Below are 20,098 nucleotides of genomic sequence, written 5' to 3'. Positions count from 1 at the left end.
TTAAATGAACTACATTTTTCAGAGCGAAAACTTGTAAATCGGTCCAATTCGACCCGAACACAGCAGGAGTATTAAACATGCATCGCTACTGGACGCAAGCTGATTTGTAGGACAGTTAGTCAGCAATCGAAGCATTCGTTTTGATGCTCTCGAGCATCGCACTGTTTTGAGAGGAAAATAAAACAATTTCGGGGAGGGTCTCTTTGGCACCGTTGAACCAATCCTGTAAATGTTGAGGAGGAGTTCAAATGTGTCGTCTTGTACTCTGCCATGACATCATATAGCCAGACATCACTCCAGGTAGTGATAGCCAACCAGAGTGGAGGAAGGCAGCCGCGGAGCTGATGGACACACAGCGAATAGCCAATGAAATGCCTTTATTTGTCAGGCGGGGGCAGGACTAAATTAATATCGACAGGTAGAGATGCTGAGTAACAGTATTGGCGGTCACTTATCATTTAGCGTTATAGGGGAATAAACTATGCTATTGGAATCAAGAAGGATTTGACTGTGCTTTGGGGAACACTATTTTCCGTTTATACAAATAGCCTCGTGCCTTGTAGAAAACCGATTTAGATGGTGTAGAAGTGACAACCGGATTACGGATTGTTTTTATTTGTTGCAAATGCAAGGAATCTGTCGCAGTGGCCTACAATATTTTACAACGAATTGAAACAAACAGAAGACGTGACAATGGCTATGCATTTATATCAAGTTAGTAGTATGCTACTAGAAAATACCGTCGGGAAAATGAGCGACAACGTGACATCGGTGGTCCTTGCAGTGTTTGTGATCACCCTAACTTTGGGATATATTTCTAAACTGGTGCTCAAACAGTCACAATCTTCCGACGAAGACAAGGTACGTTATGTACATGAACAACAAATCAGTTGAGATATATTACATTATTATTAAGGCTGCGACAGTGAATGTTATAGTTTCATGCCGCATTCATAGACTATTGCATATTGTGCATAATCAATTGCCTTGTGTATTTTATTCCTGTATCTAAATTTACGTTTTTATTTTCTCAGAAATACCCACCATACATACCTTCTAGCATTCCATTTCTGGGTCATGCCATAGCATTTGGGAAAAGTCCCATTGAATTTCTGGAGAATGCATATGAAAAGGTAAGAATACAGTACTGCTGCAAAGTATACTTTAGTTTACAAAATGTTACAGTAACTTTTCCTATCATACAGCTTCTGAACCTTACTGGTGTATAGTGCCATTTGAAAGTGCCCGTTATAGAAGGTGCTAAAACAAGGTTTATTTTCTTTATATTCACAGTATGGGCCCGTTGTCAGCTTTACCATGGTGGGCAAAACCTTTACCTACCTTCTGGGTAGTGAGGCTGCCACACTGATGTTCAACAGCAAGAACGAAGATCTCAATGCAGAGGATGTCTATTCTCGATTGACAACGCCAGTTTTTGGCAAAGGGGTTGCATACGATGTACCTAACCATGTAGGCAAATAAATACTTACTCAGATACTCCCATTCGCACTCACAAATGTAGAGAATTTCCCCCCACTTAAAGAAGTCTTGCCAGAAGTTTGTTTGTCCTTAGTTTATGATAGGTTTATGAGCTGAAACAAAGTATTGATTTAGCGAATATTTTGCCACTCATTTTCTTTTGTAGATTTTCCTGGAACAGAAGAAGATGTTTAAGACAGGACTGAACATCGCCCATTTCAAACAGCACGTTGAAATCATCGAGGAGGAAACTAAAGAGTACTTTTCAAGATGGGGAGACAGCGGGGAAGAAAGTAAGATGACAGAGACATTACAACCGGTCTGATCTTTTCACATGGAATACTGTAGAAACTAAATCCAAATGCCCAGCTCCAAATTGACCTCTAGTCCCTACTGTAGCCACTTAATGTAGACCTAAAAGGATAGAAAAGATGTTAGCAGAATTACACATTTTCCACTTGGCCTATCAGATAGCAAAGTGGAATTATTAGTACAGTATACTTATCCAATCCTTTCAGACCTATAAGAGCTCACGGGGTAGGGACTTGGGTGAAGTACAATGTCAACCGTTCAGAAAATTCAGCACAATTTCCCATCAACAAGTTCTCAAGCAATACCTCAATATAACAAAATCAAATCAAAGTGTATTAGTCGCGTACATAGACTTGCAGATGTTATCGCAGGTGCAGCGAAATGCTTGTTTTTAGCTCCAACAGTGCAGTAATACTTAGAAATACAAAACAATACACATGTAATCAATGTGTTGTAACTACTGTAATACAGTTTGAACCTTGCCATCCATTTTAAGATAGTTCCTTTTTTTCTGTAATGGTAGGGTAGCGTTATGACATTACCAAAAGTAGTGTTTAACAGAGCGACTTCTGACATGAGTAAGAAGCAAGAGGCTAATCTAGTCAAAATTTGTTGTCACGTACTGTAGCTACTATTACGTTGCTCAAGAGTGCATTGATCTCCCATGCACATGCACAGATGCTTAATGGGTTGCTAATGACTGCAGTCTTTTGCTTCACACTCTTGCTAGAATCTGTTTGCGAGGTGTTGCTGTTTATGAAGACGCCATATCACTTGTTACACGTCATAACATTTGAGCCGTACTGCACAGTCAAAGTTATCCAGTCCGCAATTCTGACCTATTTTCTCTTTCGCTCACTCATTCCATCGCCCTCACTCCTTCCTGTCTGTCATCTCTTCCCTCTCTCAGACCTGTTTGAGGCCCTGTCGGAGCTGATCATCCTGACGGCCAGTGCCTGTCTGCATGGGAAGGAGATCCGCAGCATGTTGGACGAGAAGGTGGCCCAGCTCTATGCAGACCTGGACGGGGGCTTCAGCCATGCTGCCTGGCTGCTGCCCGGCTGGCTGCCGCTGCCTAGTTTCAGGTAAGAGAAATACTTAATTCATACTGTCCTCTCAACCAAGGGTCAATTCAAACTGTTCCACCTTCAGGTTAGGTTTTTTGTGTGAAAGACCAAGTTAGACAGTTACCAGAATGGTTGCTGGAAATTATTACTTTTGAAACTTAATTTATACTGTCTTATTGTACTATCCTCAGGTTAGGGTTCTGGGTGATAGACTGAGTTGGTAATAGCAATATGAGAATGTCTTATTTCGTTAAGGCAGGAAAAAGTTTTGTCATTTTTGTACAGACGAAGGGACAGAGCACACAGGGAGATCAAGAACATCTTCTACAAAGTCACCCAGAAACGCAGAAGCTCTGGAGAGAAAGTGGACGACATGCTGCAGACCCTCATAGATGCCACCTACAAGTAAGACATAAGTGGGTCAGATGCCAGTATTAATACATATGGGACAAGCATCTATGCCTCCCCACAGGACTGAAGTGAATGGGCTTTTGGTTTAAAGGTGTTCCATAACTGTTGAACCATTTTAGATCGATTCCTCATTTCAGCCCTAACTATTTCTGCCTTTTTTGAAGGGATGGGCGGCCCCTGAATGATGATGAGATAGCAGGCATGCTGATTGGTCTACTCCTGGCTGGACAGCACACATCCTCCACCACTAGTTCCTGGTTGGGCTTCTTTCTGGGCAAAGATAAGGCTCTACAGGACCGCTGCTACGCTGAACAGAAAACAGCATGTGGAGAAGACCTGCCCCCACTCAACTTTGACCAGGTCAGAATCCATAACTGGCATATTGCCAACTGCACATAAATGGCCATAGATTACACTAGAATTTTGTTGTTGAAAATATGAATAATGTTTTTACCTTGGCCTACAAATGTACATTAATTTTTATTAATTATTTTGTTTAAACTTATTAAGATCCGTTTATTTTTTTGACCATATTCTATTTAAAACTGGGTAATTGGACATTGTATGTGAGCAACTTCAGTTTAGAACTGTTTTTCTAGACTGTTAAACCATAAGTTCAGCTATTCATTTGGCATGGTCTTTTCTTACCTGGTCTCTTGTTCATTCATCAGCTGAAGGACCTGACTTTGTTGGACCGCTGTTTGAAAGAGACCCTCCGACTACGTCCACCCATCATGACCATGATGAGAATGGCACGCTCTCCTCAGGTAAGATCGATGTCATTATTTGTTGGGCGGTTACGAATGCCCATGAAATTATTCCTACTACCGTCATAGACATTTTTTCAATTCCCTTATAATATCAGTAAATTAAAAAAAATTTTTTTGGGACACTGAATTTGAGAGAGAAATGGCCATAATGTAAATTGTCCATATATATATGTTGTACATTGAAATGGAATGGAGCCCCAACCCAGATAAATGCATGTGTATAATAGGTGAGTGACCATTGAACAACCCTGACCCTTTACTTCCATTCACCCCCAGACTGCAGCAGGCTACACCATCCCAGCCGGCCACCAGGTGTGCGTGTCCCCGACGGTCAATCACCGTCTGCAGGACACCTGGACAGAGAGGATGGAGTTCAGGCCTGACCGCTACCTCAATGATAACCCTGCCGCAGTTGAGAAATTTGCCTATGTGCCCTTTGGAGCCGGTAAGAATATTTTTGTTGTTATTTCCTCCCTTTTAACAGCATGTAATAAGTTAGGTGATCTGCCATCTTTAAGAGAAAACAGAAGTGTCAAAGCATATACACAATGGTAGGGGAAACAGCTGTCATACAGTGTGTTTTCATGTGTAAATAAGTATTTTGTCAGTAGGTGGGGCTCTTGCTCAATATATAAAAATATGGACTTTACTACCATACAAAGCTGTCTCATGCCACAAAGTATCATCTGATTTTACCCTCATTACCATGACTCATTAAAAAACACGGATGTTCTCCGTCTTCTAGGCCGTCACCGCTGCATTGGGGAGAACTTTGCCTACGTTCAGATCAAGACCATCTGGTCTACCATGCTGCGCCTTTTTGAATTTGACCTGGTCGATGGCTACTTCCCCACAATCAACTACACAACCATGATCCACACCCCACACAACCCCGTCATCAGATACAAGAGGAGGCAACACTAAGAGACACTGAGCGCAAAACACAGCAGAGAAAAGAGGTTACACCCAGGAGAAGGGCAAGGCTTTGTCCAAAATGGCTTCCTATTCTATAGTGTACTCATTTTGTCCAGAGCGTCATAGGGCTGCGGCCAAAAGTAGTGCACTATATAGGAAATAGGGAGCCATTTCAGATTTCCCCCAACAAACAACCGTACTTACCATAAATGGTTTGATTTAGAGGAAATTATTGTACTTGAATTTAGGAACTGTGCAAGTTAATGCACAGAGTTCTGGCTGGAAATTAACTTTACTTTGTGTTGCCCCCACCTTATGTTTGCCTTGTTTTTTAGTTGTTAGAATGGACACTGAATCAGTTTGTTTCTTCACTAACGGCTTCTCTTTAGTAGTCTAATCCTAAATTAGATCTGTTTGTGCAGGCTTCATCTTTTGGCCATTCTATTTCAACTGTCATGGTAATACATATAACGTGAGCTCCTAAAGTATTGGGACAGTGGCACATTTTTTGTTGTTTTGGCTCTGTACTCCAGAACTTTGGATTTGAAATGATACAATAACTATGATATTTATGCCTCTGTAACTTTGAGGTTAAAGTGCAGACTGTCAGCTTTAATTTGGTCCCCCCAATTTTAGGGGACCAAAAGTATTGGGACAAATTCTCTTATGTGTTTTAAAGTAGTCAAAAGTTTAGTATTTGGTCCCATATTACTAGCATGCAAAGATTACATTAAGCTTGTGACTGCAAACTTGTTAGATGCACTTGCTAATAGTTCTGGTTGTGTTTCAGATAATTTTGTGCCCAATAGAAATAAATGGTAGATAATGTATTGTGTCATTTTGGAGTCACATTTATTGTAAATAAGAACAGAATGTTTCTAAACACTTCTACATTAATGTGGATGCTACTATGATTACAGATAATACTGAATGAATAATCAGTGAGAAAGTTTAAGAGGCATAAATATCATAGTATCATTTCAAATCCAAAGTGCAGAGCCAAAACAAATGTGTCACTGAAATTTGATCGTCTCCTGTGTGTATGAGTGACACTATTACAGTAAGGATGGATATTACTGGAGTAAAAAGCACTGCCTTTTACAGAGCAGTGAGAAATAGTAAAACCACTGATCCTTATCCATTGATTCATAAAGATCAGTGATCAAACTGACAAGCACTGACTTTGTATGTACTACTGTCCATTCATATAATTGTACAAAGATAGAGAACCTGGGCTGGGTCAAACAAAGAAAATGGACTTGAAACATGGAGGGACAACCTGCACTTGCTCAATGAGACAAATTTCAGTTTTCTGTTGTGTGCACTAATAAACACGACTAAGTGTATTGAGTGGGAATGTTGGACGGTCAGGGTAATATGGGTCAGTTTGACCCATGTAGTGCCTTGACAATGGAAAATGATTAGTCAATTTTGTTTTTGATTGATTTGACTATTTGAAGCCTACTGTTGTGAACATTGGTCCTTTATATATATATATATATATATATATTAAAAAAATCTAAATATCATGTTCAATTTGTCTTTACACCATCATTTTATTGACTGTACATTTCCCCCATACCAGATTCACATTTTAGCTCAAGTTCTATTTTGTTTTACAACTGTTAGAACTAATTAAATGTGTACCTGTAAAATCAAATTGTTGTGTCAGTGGAGTTGAATTGAAAAAAACCCGGTGCGACCACATCTTTCAAGTGTTAAAATTCATATTTATTTCTGTTTTTGACAAAATACCCAGAAAATTCAAAGCTCCTACCTTTACAAAAATATGTCTTCTACAAATTGTCCTCTGTAGTCTGTCCAAGAAACCATTCTAATAAAACACAGTGTGGTGTATATAGATCATGTAGCAGCCTCAACAGTAGTCAAATTCTCCATGGCAGAGTTCTCCCAATTCCCGTCCTGGGGAGCTACTGGGTGTGCAGGCTTTTGTTCCAGCCCGGCACTAACCAACATTTCCAATAATCCATCAATCATGGACTTCCATTTAAGAAACCACAGTTACTTTAATCTGGCGTGTTAGTGCTGGGCTGGAGCAAAGACCTGCACGCCCACCCGGTTCCTATCCAGGGCTGGAGTTGTCCGGAGAAGCCTGCTCTACGTAGTCTTCCACCCACACAAAGTAACATACACAGTATAATTTAAATTATTCCAGGTTTTTCATTTAAATTAGCATTCCACAAATATACATTTAACGTGATTGTGTTCATCCACAACAAAGAGGCAGACCAAAGTTTACAAACATAGAAGCTGTTTCAAGTGCTGGTGACAAAAAGCCAGATTATAAGATGTCTACACACAACACAATGTTTTTTGGTCCCCACGTAATATACTGTACACAGCAGAATTATACAAAATACCGAAGCTCAGCACAAGAAAAGGCAACTGAGTTTCATCAAGCCAGTTCCAACGTAATTTATAGACTTCTATCTTTTTATTCCAAAGTGCAATTGAGCATATGAAGAAGAACCTAGGAAGGGCAAAATGAAGTGGTTTAGATCCCAAGACTGAACTCTTGACAAGAACCTTTCAAGCATCATCTGCACATATTTTCATGGGTGATTGAATGAGAAGGCAATTTTTCCTTTTGCATTACATTATTTAACTCTAAATGGTGTGAAGTAGTACGGTTGGAAGTGTGTGTGCGTGTCTGTTACCTGACTGCACGCTCCCCAGTCTCCTCTGCAGGGCCTCCAATCTGGAGATGTAGTCGGTGAGCGCTCGGTCAGGGTCGTAGTTCTGGAGGTGGGAGCAGGTCAGAGGGCCAGAGTCCCCAGCCATGTGGAACCTGTGTTGTGCAGAGGAGAGGGCGGACCTGGGGGAGGCCCCTCTCCTCTCTCCGTACACCTCCACACTCCCCGGTTGCAGGTAGGGTGAGTCTGTCCTCACCTCATTACCTGAAGAGGAAGAGAGACAGTTGTCAGTCCTCTGTGGGGGGGTTTCTCTCACAAAACAGGATCAATGAGTCAGTCAACGAAAAGGTAATTATACATTTTCTGCTTTGCATTGAACCTGGCATTTTAGAATATTCAGGTTATTTATTTAGGTTAGCTAGCATTGTGTACCACCTGATCAATCAGCACTTCATTGACTACATGTGTGTAAGTCTAGGTTAGCCTAGCTTGGTTCTTTACCATTTAACTCAACCAGTCCATTCATTCCATGTGATTCTCCCAGTATATTTTCCTGGTGTTGGGATAGTGTGAGGAAATGTGATTTTCATACCCGTTGACTGCCCCAGGCCATTTCTGTTCACGTTGACAGATGTTATGGAGCTCATCCCTGTAGTTTTATGCCATCGCTTGACCAGGAAACGCATTCTGGAAGAACAGAACAGTCTGATTCAAAGACTGTGTCAAACTCGCTCCACGGAGGGCCGAGTGTATACGGGATTTCGCTCCTCCCTTATACTAGATTGATTTATTAAGGTCACTTATTAGTAAGAAACTCCCCTCTCTGGTTGTCTAGGTCCTAATCGAAATGAAGACACAGGCCTTCCATAGAATGAGTTTAACAACTCCATTAGAGTACAGAGGACCATTAGCCTACAGTACAATCAGAACAATCCATCTGTGTTTATTAAAATAACTACTGATATTGTATGATGCTGTATGAACTCAAGTTTTGAAGTAATAACTAATCAGCTATAAACTTGATTAAGGTTTTTAATAAGTATAATTTAGCTATAAGCTACTCATAAAGGTCTTTAAACTGCAGAGCATTATATTTTAGCAGCTATAGCCTCATAACAACAACAACAGTCTACGCTGCTCTGTTGACCAGGAGAGGGCAACATGCTAACAATAAAACCCATATGATCATAAGCAACCAGCTATCCTATAGCCTCCTAACAGGTGCAACGCCATCCTACCACTCCAGTTCCAATTGTTTACCTGGAGAGGGCGATGGAGACGCGGACGGCCGAGCGGAAGCGCGTCAGCCCCCGGCGGCTTTGTGTCAGGGACTCCAGGCTGCAGTGGGAGGGCCGGCTGCCCATGCGGGCGATGATCGACAGCGTGGCTTCCTCGCACTCCTGGAAGCCACCGAGCAGCAGCAGCAGGTACTTCTTCTGGTAGATCAGGGCCTTGCGGAAACTCTCGGAGCGTAGGTACTTGCCATATATCTTCTGGAGAAGGGGAATAGGAGAGAGAAAAAGGAGGGTTGAAAAAGTGTGTGATTGTTAAGTGGGTTGTATAGATGTGCAACAACGTATTTGCTAATCAAATTTGACAAAGAGTGGAAAAGCGGTAGATTTGAAAGAGGTAAGTGTCATGGAGAAATGCAGGGCAGATTTGAGCTCACAGTCAGTGTGGAGTTGTCTGTCTCCGGTCCGGTCATGTCTCTGAGGGACTCTGTCCTGATCTCTCCTCTGAGTCGGGTCACCTCTGCCTGGGCTAGACGTAGGACCTTCTCCAGCCGGCTCCTCTCCCTGGTCCAGGCTTCGCGCTCCGACGAGAACAGAATGCTGGCCGCCTCCTGCTGCTTGTCCACGCCACCTCTCCTGGACTGGAGGGAATGAGGTTGAGAGGGGTCGTGTTAGGTTGGTGCAAATTAAAGCAATGTCTCCACAAGCTACTTCTCTGCCATTTCTAGGTGCCTCCGCAATCCAGCATTGTACTCTGTCCCATGTCCCTATATTCCCGACCTGCCACTGGCCTTGTATAGTATTTGACTAGTGTTGTACTGATCCCAGACCCGTCACTAGCCCTTAGCCGCGTTAGTTCTAGTATTGTAACTCACGCTGCCCCCTGATCCCAGACCAGCCTGGCGGTAGCGTCGAAGCTCGTCCTCCAGGCGGAGGGTCTGGTTTCGCAGATCGTTCTTCTCCTCTGTCAGACGGCTGACGAAGCCTGTGAGCTCAGCATTCTGTCTCAGCAGCCGCTCTGCCAGGGAGCTGGACTGGCCACCCGCCACCAGGGCGGTGCTCTGTGGACACAGCGGAGAAGAAATACCAGTGTTCACTAGCCACTGAAGTCATACAAATACTCTATACATCAAGTAGAGTAGCTTCCTCCTACATGTGCAGGTGATGGGCAGTGGGTTACTATTTAAGTTTGACTAAGACTGTAGTTTGTTTCCTGTTGGGTTTTCTATGTGGTTTATGTATATAATGTGTGAGCTGTGCTAAGATATTTTTGTAGGACAATAAACATCAATCTCATCTAAGTAGTCTGAAATGAGAAGTGTCAATTCACCGAGGTGACCAAGGGGAGCGCTGGAGACTGCTGCAGCATAGTGATGACCTCATCAATGTTCGACTGCAGCCACGACAGTCCTTCACTGTCCACCTCCGTAGTCAGCCTGCACACACAAGCATCAATCCACACAACCACAACATAAATCTACACCTGCACATATATTTACCAGTCACTACAACAATTCACTTCAATCAAATGTTGAAGTCATGAATATAATGTACAACTGTTTTGAGAAAGTTGTTAAGAAATTGTGTCATACCTGCCAGAGCCCTTGCTGACCAAGGTTTGGATCTTGGCTGCGATGAGCTGCAGTTTGCCCAAGACCTTGTCTGAGTGTTTGGGGTCATAGTGGGGGGCGAGGTTGCCCCCTGTCCCAGTGACTTTGAGGAGGGAAGGTGTGCTGGGGTTGACAGTCAGCGTGTCGCCAGACTTCTGCTTGAACACCCAGTCTCTGGTCCGGTCTGTGGGCTCGCCTTTCCACAAAGCCTGCTACAGTCACAGACACAGTACAGAAATGTCATTATGATCACTTACCATTCAGAGCCTGCAGGTTATAAAAAATTATAAACTGGGTGGTTCGAGCCCTGAATGCTGATTGGCTGACAGCCGTGGTATATCACACCATATACCCCGCTATGACAAAACATTTATTTGTACTGCTCTAATTACGTTGGTAACCGGTTTATAATAGGATTAAGGCACCTCAGTGGAATATGGCCAATATACGAAAGCTTTTAGCCATCGTATATTGGCCATATACCACACCCCCGGGCCTTATTGCTTAAATATACAGACATTCTGAAAGTATTCAGACCCCTTAAAAGTTTCCCCATTTTATTACGTTACAGCCTTGTTCTAAAATTGATTACATCTACAAACAATACTTCATAATGACAAAGCAAAAACAGGTTTTTAGAAATTGGCACATATTTAAAAAAAGAAGAAATATAACATTTACATAAGTATTCAGACCCAATACTCCGTACTTTGTAGAAGCACCTTTGGCAGTGATTATAGCCTCGAATCTTCTAGGGTATGACGCTACAAGCTTGGCACACCTGTATTTGGGGAGTTAATCACATTCTTCTCTGCATATCCTCAAAAGCTCTGTCAGCTTGGATGGGGAGCGTCGCTGCACAGCTATTTTCAGGTCTCTCCAGAGATGCTTGATCGGGTTCAAGTCCTGGGTTTGGCTGGCCACTCAAGGACATTCAGAGACTTGTCCCGAAGCCACTCCTGAGTTGTCTTGGCTTTGTGCTTAGTGTCATTGTCCTGTTGGAAGGTGAACATTTGCCCCAGTCTGAGGTCCTGAGCACTTTGGAGCAGGTTCATCTAGGATCTCTCTGTACTTTGCTCCGTTCAGCTTTCATTTGATCCTGACTATTCTCCCAGTCCCTGCAGCTGAAAAACATCCCCAGAGCATGATGCTGCCACCACCATGCTTTACCGTAGAGATGGTGCCAGGTTTCCTCCAGACGTGACGCTTGGCATTCAGGCCAAAAAGTTCAATCTTGGTTTCATCAGACCAGATAATATTGTTTCTCATGGTCTAGGAGTCCTTTAGGTGCCTTTTGGCAAGCTCCAAGCTGTCATGTGCCTTTTACTGAGGAGTGGCTTCCGTCTGGCCACTCCACCATAAAGGCCTGATTGGTGGAGTGCTGCAGAGGTGGTTGTCCTTCTGGAAGGTGGGAAGGTTCTCCCATCTCCACAGAGGAACTCTGGAGCTCTGTCAGAGTGACAATCAGGTTCTCGCTCACCTCTCTGACCAATGCCCTTCTCCCCCGATTGCTCAGTTTGGCCAGGCGGTCAGCTCTAGAAAGAGTCTTGGTGGTTTCAAACTTCTTCCATTTAAGAATGATGGAGGCCAGTGTGTTCTTGGGGAACTTGCACGCTGCAGACATTTTTTGGTATCCTTTCCCAGATCTGTGCCTTGACACAATCATGTCTCGGGGCCCTACAGACAATTCCTTCGGCCTCACGGCTTGGATTTTGCTCTGACATGCACTGTCAACTGTGGGTCCTTATATAGACAGGTGTGTGCTTGTCCAAATCATGTCCAATCAATTGAATTTACCACAGGTGGACTCCAATCAAGTTGTAGAAACATCTCAAGGATGATCAATGGAAACAGGATGCACCTGAGCTCAATTTCGAGTCTCCTAGTAAAGGGTCTGAATAGGTATTGTTTTTGTATTTTGAATACATTTGCAAAAAATTCAAAAAACCTGTTTTCGCTTCGTCTTTATGGGGCATTGTGTGTAGATTGATGAGGGAAAAATGGCAAGGGTTCTGAATACTTTCCGAATGCACTGTATGCTTGATTGTCACATACATGGATAGGTGCAGTTAAATGTGTTGTTTTACAGGGTCAGCAATAGTAGTACGGTGCCTGGAGCCAATTATGGGTTAAGTGCCTTGCTCAAGGAAAGACAGACTTTTGTTATCTTGGTGGCTCTGGTAATCGAACCAGCAACCCTTTGGTTACTGGCCCAATGCTCTAACCGATAGGCTACCTGCCACCCCTAGACACATGACACAGAGTTTAAATAACTAATAACTGGCCCTAATTGTGGATTATCCTACATTATTATTCTGTTGCTGAGTGTAAAACATTTACATTATTATCTATTATTACCTTGGAGCAACACTGCACAACAGAGTTAACAAGGCTATGTACTATAGAATATTGTATCATCATACATAGCTGGGTTCTAACAACAAGACAGGCTAATAGACGCAATATCGTAGTATCAATAGCTAAAACATTTTCTCTAAAACATAATTCAATTGTACTATCTGACACTAAAGCGCTGTATTTGGTTCATTCAAAGTGTATGAATGTAGGATATATAAATGTCACCTACGTTTTGGTTATCAGGCTGCTGCTGCGTCCCGCTCCTCTCCACCTCTCTCGTCTCTCCCAGCTGGACCACTCTCTCCTGGAGCCTCTCCTTCTCTTGCTCCAGCCGCTTCCCCTGCTGCACCTCTCTATTCAGCTGCTCCATGGCCTCCCGTGCCTGCTCCCCCAGGCTTTCCAGCTGGCCCTTGGCCTCCCGCAGAGCCTCCTGGTCCTTGCATGACCTCTGAGCTGCAGAGGTTAGCTCCTCCTCCCGTTGCACCGCCGCCAGCTTCTGGGCCTCCACCTCGTCCAGCAGACTAACCACCTGAAGAGGGAATAGATGGTCACAGGATTTAGTGGGAATGCAGAAGTAAAGGTAAATATAGTCACTATAGCAGTAATGCCTATGTAAAGTCGTCATGACAGTTTGGAGAAAGCATATGCACCACCTGATGAGCCACTTTGTCGTGCAATTTAGTGGGGGTGCAGAATCACATCACATAACTGGTCACACTGCCAACACTATATTTTGCGAGCACTTTATGTGAATCTCCTGTGTGCAGGGCATTGATAGCAGACTGGCTGACGCGATCCATGTAGCCACACAGCAAGGAAGAGCTGTGACTCACTGGTCGGGACAGGAGGCCGTTTGTTAATGCAATATTCACTCAGAAATTCTGCAGACTCATTGATTGGTTCTCTCAAATGTTAATTTGAGACCTCTTGTTTGGGATTTGAAAATCCAACAGTTGTAATAGAAGGGGGGCTATGTGTGGCCGTGCCTGTGGGTGTTTGAGTGAGAAAGACACAGAGGAGGAACCAACCAGTACAAACACAGCCCCCTTCTTTATCGACACATCGTAACGACAACATCAAAACAGCCTTTCCGGACTAAAGTCAGGCGGACTGAGTTAGGCGTTAGCCAGACTACATTGATTGTACCTTGTATCACATACCCATAGAGCATCATACGACTTGCTGTAACTAGTGTGTATGTAGGTGTGCGTCTGCTTCATCTACAAACAAACAGTCCACCTGAGCATGCTTCTTGTCCAGCTCCCTCTGCAGACCCTCTAGCAGACCTTCGGATGACATCGCCCCTCCCACCACTTCATCCTCCCCCTTCTCAGCCACCTCCCCCTCTGGGTTTTCTCTCCAGGAGGAGCCATAGTGGCGATGCTCCTTCTCTCTCCCCAGGGCATTACTCAGCTCCTGGGCCCGGGCTCGCTCCGACACTAGCTGGACGTGGAGCTGCGAGGCCTGGGTCTGCAGCCTGGAGCGCTCCTGTTCGGCCTGGAGGGACAGCTGGGAGGAGGACTGGCGCTCCTGGCCTAGGGTTGAGGTCAGCTGGGCTACGAGACTCTGCTGAATCTCCAGGGCCAGTTTGAGATCCTGGAGGGAAGGGGTGTAAAGACAAGAGATACTTGTGAAACACACTTGACTAGATAATACCCCAGTGACTAAAGTGAACATATCAGTAAATCACTACATTTAAGTAAACACACACTAAAGAGAAGACATGTGGAAACAAGTAGGCAATTATACCTGAAAACACAGGGACACTAGTCTTCTACCTTCACTACAAACTGTCTTACCTCCAGCTCCTCTCTCTCCAGCTCCTCTTTCTTGTCTGATTTACACTTCTCCTTCTCGAAGGCCCACTGCAGCTCTCTGGCCTTCTTCTGTTCGTCTGCCAGTCTGTCCGCCAGGGTGTCCACCTCAGCAGCCTTCTGTGACATCTCCGTTCTAGAAACAAAGACAATGACACCAGGCTGGATCCATCCAACAGCAACTAGGAAGGTAAACTTTATCTCTTTATCCCTAAATAGTCATACCTGACAATGTTCTGCTCTTTTATGCATCAAACTGTGTGTGAGCGTGCATTAAAACCTTACCTGACTGTGTCCAGCTCCTTCAGGTGTTTGTACTGGGCCTTGAGCGTGGTCTCCAGCTCTAGTTTGATCTGGGCCAGCTCTCCCTTCAGCTCCTCCAGGGCCCCGTCAGCCTGCAGCAGAATGTGGGGCTCTGGAACACCACCTCTCTCCCTCTGCTGCTCAACACCTGAGTGGGATGAACAGCCAGACAAAACAACATGCAAGGCAATAGAATCAGCTGCTGTTTATCCTTTTTTAAATTAAATTATATCGGTTGCACTGAGTTCAATAACTGTGACCTCGTCTAAGACAATTTACTATATATATTAGTCAGTCAATAAATCAATTAATTTATCCATCCATCCAGCCTCCACTCATTCAGCCCCCCCCAGCCATTCATCCATCATCCCTATGTGTCCTTACAACTAACACACAAATGGCAGAAGAAACCACTGGAGGCACAGACTACAGACCATGATTGGATCTGCCTCTCCTGCCAGGCTCCTGGCCTTGGATTTGTTCTAGCTGGGCCCGGAGCTGCCGGACCTCTGTCAGCAAACTGCTTCTGTCTGCAGTCTGGAGCATCCCCATGGCATCTCTGTGATGGGTGTCCTGTAGATACACAGCCACAGTTTAGCCTTGGAACTTAAAAACAACTGTACACAAATACATATGACCAAGTTTTTCTACAAAGTGGAGAAACAGGCACTATACTAAAATGGCTCAATATTTTTTCTGTTACCTGTTGGCTATATCCCACTCTCCAGCTAGTTAATATGCTAATAATAACATAAGCAGGTAACACTAACTTGAGTTTTAAGTGTTTGTTGCTACCTGCTTGGCTAGCCTGTGCTCCAGCTAGTTGAGGCTAATGCTAAGGTTAGCCAGCAGTTAGGCTAAAGTATACATCGTTTTTCAGTGACCTGCTCGGCTAGCCTGTGCTCCAGCTGGTTGAGGTGGATGATCGCGTCGCTAGTGTCCAGCAGGTCCAGTCGGGCATAGGCAGCGCTCTTCAGCACACTCCGCTCCCTCACAAACACCTGCTGCACTGCCCCCAGCAGCTCTCCACGCCAGTCCGCACTACCTGGGGTCTGAACATACACAAGCACATAGACATGTCTATTTAAAGAAAATGAGAGAGAAAAGGGTTTCTGAAGGCTCAATTAAGCCTTAAAAGCTATGTTTAATTTAAACTGCGACCAACAAAACCCCTACTGTATTTAAGAAAGGCTACCAGCACAAAGTATCCATGCTACAATGTACAGATGCTACCAGTCCTGTACCTGTGTTTCCCTGCTGCGTGTCTGAATCTGGGTTATGAGGGCCTTGAGGGACTCCACGGTGGCCAGCAAGGCCTCTCTCTCGTTGGGCCAGCCCTGGGAATGGTGGAACAGGCTGGCTGGGTCAGCCTCGCCCTCTGGGATTGGAAGTGCCGACAGGGACAGCACCTGCATGCCCTCCTGGTGCACTTCGCGCAGCAGGTTCTGGAGTGGACACACATTCTTCTCATGAATATTAAACCACGTGCAAACTAGACATCTTCACCAATACACTCAAATTGCCATATAAAGACATTAAGGTTTTACTTCTAACCTACAAAGCATTACATGGGCTTGCTCCTAGCCATCTCTCCGATTTGGTCTTGCCGTACATACGTACGCTACGGTCGCAAGACGCAGACCTCCTTATTGTCCCTAGAATTTCTAAGCAAACAGCTGGAGGCAGGGCTTTTTATGGAATGGTCTGCCTATCTATGTGAGAGACACAGACTCGGTCTCGACCTTTACAGTGGCTTGCGAAAGTCTTCACCCCCCTTGGCATTTTTCCTATTTTGTTGCCTTACAACCTGGAATCAAAATGGATTTTATTATTATTTTTTTTTTTTCATCATTTGATTTACACAATATGCCTACTACTTTGAAGATGCAAAATATATATATTTTTTTATTGTGAAACAAACAAGAAATAAGACAAAAAACAGAAAACTTGAACGTGCATAACTATTCACCCCCCACAAAGTCAAACCTTTGTAGACACCTTTTGAAGCAATTACAGCTGCACATCTCTTGGGGCATGTCTCTATAAGCTTGGCACATCTAACCACTGGGATTTCTGCCAATTCCTTAAGGCAAAACTGCTCCAGCTTCTTCAAGTTGGATGGGTTCCGCAGGTGTACAGCAATCTTTAAGTCATACCACAGATTCTCAATTGGATTGAGGTCTGGGCTTTGACTAGGCCATTCAAACACATTTAAATGTTTCCCCTTGAACCACTCGAGTGTTGCTTTAGCAGTATGCTTAGGGTCATTGTCCTGCTGGAAGGTGAACCTCCGTCCCAGTCTCAAATCTCTGAAAGACTGAAACAAGTTTCCCTCAAGAATTTCCCTATTTAGCACCACCCATCATTCCTTCAATTCTGACCAGTTTTCCAGTCCCTGTCGAAGAAAATTCATTCCCTGTGGGGATGGTATTCTCAGGATGATAAGAGGTGTTGGGTTTGAGGCAGACATAGCCTTTCCCTTGATGGACAAAAAGCTACATTTTAGTCTCATCTGACCAGAGTACCTTCTTCCATATGTTTGGGGAGTCTCCCACATACCGTTTGGCGAACACCAAATGTGTTTGCTTATTTTTTTCTTTAAGCAATGGCTTTTTTCTGGACACTCTTCCATAAAGCCCAGCTCTGTGGAGTGTACGGCTTAAAGTGGTCCTATGGACAGATACTCAAATTTTCCGCTGTGGAGCTTTGCAGCTTTATCTTTGGTCCCTTTGTTGCCTCTCTGATATAATGCCCTTCTTGCCTGGTCCGTGAGTTTTGGTGGCGGCCCTCTCTTGGCTGGTTTGTTGTGGTGCCATATTCTTTCCATTTTATTTATAATGGATTTAATGGTACTCCATGGGATGTTAAAAGTTTTGGATATTTTTAAAAAACCCAACCCTGATCTGATCTGTACTTCTGCACAACTTTGTCCCTGACCTGTTTGGAGAGCTCCTTGGTCTTCATGGTGCCGCTTGCTTGGTGGTGCCCCTTGCTTAGTGGTGTTGCAGACTCTGGGGCCTTTCAGAACAGGTGTATATATACTGAGATCATGTGACAAATCATGTGACACTTAAATAATGTCCACCTGTGTGATATCTAAATTGTGTGACTTCTGAAGGTAATTGGTTGCACCAGCTCTTATTTAGGGGCTTCATAGCAAAAGGGGCGAATACATATGCACGCACCAGTTATTTTTTTCATTTCACTTCACCAATTTGGACTATTTTGTGTAGGTCCATTACATGAAATCCAAATAGAAATCTATTTAAATTACAGGTTGTAATGCAACAAAATAGGAAAAATGCAGGGGGTGATGAATACTTATGCAAGACACATCTCTTCAGTAGGTCCTATGAGTGCAGTCTGGCCCAGGGGTGTGAGGGTGAAAGGCACTGGAGCGATGACCCGCCCTTGGTGTCTCTGCCTGGCTGGTGCCCCTCTCTCCACTGGGATTATCTTCCTCTAACCCTGAGTCACTGGTGCTCTACCATGCCGTCCCTAGGAGGGATGCGTCACTTGAGTGGGTTGAGTCACTGACGTGATGTTCCTGTCCGGGTTGGCGCCGCCCTTGTGTTCGTGCCGTAGGGGAGATATTCGTGGGCTACACTCAGCCTTGTCTCAGGGTAGTAAATTGGTTGTTTGAAGATATCCCTCTAGTGTTGTGGGGGCTGTGCTTTGGCAAAGTAGGTGGGGTTATAACCTGCCTGGTTGGCCCTGTCCGGGGGAATCGTCGGACAGGGCCACAGGGTCTCCCCGACCCCTCCCGTCTCAGCCGCCAGTATTTATGCTGCGATAGTTTGTGTCGGGGGGCTAGGGTCAGTCTGTTATATCTGGAGTATTTCCTCTGTCTTATCCGGTGTCCTCTCCCTCCCGGAGGACCTGAGCCCTGGGACCATGCTTCAGGACTACCTGGCCTGATGACTCCTTGCTGTCCCCAGTCCACGTGGTCGTGCTGCTGTTAAAGTTTCAACTGTTCTGCCTGCGGCTACGGCACCCTGACCTGTTCACCGGACATGCTAACATGTCCCAGACCTGCTGTTTTTCGACTCTCTCTACCGCACTCGCTGTCTCTAACTCTGAATGATTGTCTATGAAAAGCCAACTGACATTTACTCCTGAGGTGCTGACCTGTTGCACCCTCTACAACCACTGTGATTATTATTTGACCCTGTTGGTCATTTATGAACGTTTGAACATCTTGGGCATGTACTGTTATAATCTCAACCCGGCACAGCCAGAAGAGGAACCAGGCCTCCCCTCAGAGCTTGGTTCCTCTCTAGGTTTCTTCCAAGGTTCCTGCCTTTCTAGGGAGTTTTTCCTATCCACCGTGTTCCTACATTTACATTGCTTGCTGTTTGGGGTTTTAGACTGGGTTTCTGTATAGCACTTTGTGACATCGTCTGATGTAAAAAGGGCTTTATAAATAAATTTCATTGCTTAACTTTACATTGCCAAGTGCAGTTCTTGTACCTTAATTCTGTCAGGCAGTGCATCGTCTGTTTCTTTTCTGGCTCCCTCTGGTGTGGTCCTGAACTCCTGCTGCAGGTTAGGCAGGTCGTAGCCTGTCCGCTGACTCCACTCAGAACTGCTGTCTGCAATAGGGTACACACAAGGTTAACATTGCATATCAATGGGAGAAAAACACTTTGAATGGGCAAAGCATCCATCATTATAAACACCAGAAAACATGTGAATCAACTCAAAAGAGGCATGCCATGACTTGTGAAATTCTGTGTTTGTTGAAACAGTATGGTATAATACACTATATGACTAAAAGTATGTGGACACCTGCTCGTCGAACATCTCATTCCAAAATCATGGGCATTAATATGGAGTTGGTCCCTCCTTTGCTGCTATAACAGCCTCCACTATTCTGAGAAGGCTTTCCACTAGATGTTGGAACAATGCTGCAGGGACAGCGACAAGAGCATTACTGAAGTCAGGCACTGATGTTGAGTGACTAGGCCTGGCTCGCTGTCTGCGTTCCAATTCATCCCAAAGGTGTTCGATGGGGTTGAGGTCAGGGCTCTGTGCATGCCAGTTAAGTTCTTCCACACTGATCTCGACAAACCACTTCTGGACCTCGCTTTGTCATGCTGAAACAGGAAAGGGAATTCCCAAAACTGTTGCCACAAAGTTGGAAGCACAGAATTGTCTAGAATGTCACTATGCT

The 20,098-nt window shown here is 44.4% G+C and overlaps 2 protein-coding genes across 5 annotated transcripts in view; one reads left to right on the top strand and one right to left on the bottom strand.

Moving 5' to 3' along the window:
* The first annotated feature begins 397 nt into the window (after positions 1 to 397).
* Positions 398 to 5,782, top strand: LOC139554825 (lanosterol 14-alpha demethylase-like). Its single transcript, XM_071367985.1, has 10 exons — positions 398 to 861; positions 1,035 to 1,133; positions 1,294 to 1,470; positions 1,646 to 1,772; positions 2,702 to 2,876; positions 3,144 to 3,263; positions 3,434 to 3,629; positions 3,941 to 4,036; positions 4,316 to 4,484; positions 4,785 to 5,782. The coding sequence occupies exons 1-10, from the start codon at positions 694 to 696 to the stop codon at positions 4,961 to 4,963; spliced, it is 1,506 nt and encodes a 501-aa protein (XP_071224086.1). The 5' UTR covers positions 398 to 693; the 3' UTR covers positions 4,964 to 5,782.
* Positions 5,783 to 6,663: 881 nt separating this feature from the next.
* The window catches only part of LOC139554823 (A-kinase anchor protein 9-like), a 139,569-nt gene continuing 126,134 nt past the window's right edge, over positions 6,664 to 20,098 (bottom strand). For 2 of the 4 annotated variants that reach the window (XM_071367981.1, XM_071367984.1), the window contains 16 exons: positions 19,396 to 19,517; positions 16,170 to 16,370; positions 15,810 to 15,977; positions 15,360 to 15,498; positions 14,908 to 15,073; positions 14,608 to 14,758; positions 14,048 to 14,404; positions 13,038 to 13,337; positions 10,433 to 10,662; positions 10,171 to 10,276; positions 9,716 to 9,901; positions 9,278 to 9,481; positions 8,869 to 9,101; positions 8,201 to 8,295; positions 7,633 to 7,872; positions 6,664 to 7,445 (listed from right to left, as the gene is read on the bottom strand). In XM_071367981.1, coding sequence (XP_071224082.1) covers positions 7,402 to 7,445; positions 7,633 to 7,872; positions 8,201 to 8,295; positions 8,869 to 9,101; positions 9,278 to 9,481; positions 9,716 to 9,901; positions 10,171 to 10,276; positions 10,433 to 10,662; positions 13,038 to 13,337; positions 14,048 to 14,404; positions 14,608 to 14,758; positions 14,908 to 15,073; positions 15,360 to 15,498; positions 15,810 to 15,977; positions 16,170 to 16,370; positions 19,396 to 19,517 — 2,942 coding nt within the window. In that variant the 3' untranslated portion in view covers positions 6,664 to 7,401. Of the gene's footprint in view, positions 7,446 to 7,632; positions 7,873 to 8,200; positions 8,296 to 8,868; positions 9,102 to 9,277; positions 9,482 to 9,715; positions 9,902 to 10,170; positions 10,277 to 10,432; positions 10,663 to 13,037; positions 13,338 to 14,047; positions 14,405 to 14,607; positions 14,759 to 14,907; positions 15,074 to 15,359; positions 15,499 to 15,809; positions 15,978 to 16,169; positions 16,389 to 19,395; positions 19,518 to 20,098 lie in introns of all 4 variants that reach the window. The other 2 variants (XM_071367982.1, XM_071367983.1) reach the window with 1 other exon arrangement.

This window comes from Salvelinus alpinus, chromosome 26 (assembly GCF_045679555.1).
Source record: "Salvelinus alpinus chromosome 26, SLU_Salpinus.1, whole genome shotgun sequence".
Lineage (NCBI taxonomy): Eukaryota > Metazoa > Chordata > Actinopteri > Salmoniformes > Salmonidae > Salvelinus > Salvelinus alpinus.
The sequence above is the reverse complement of the archived record's forward strand: the minus strand, read 5'-3'. Positions and strand labels throughout refer to the sequence as shown.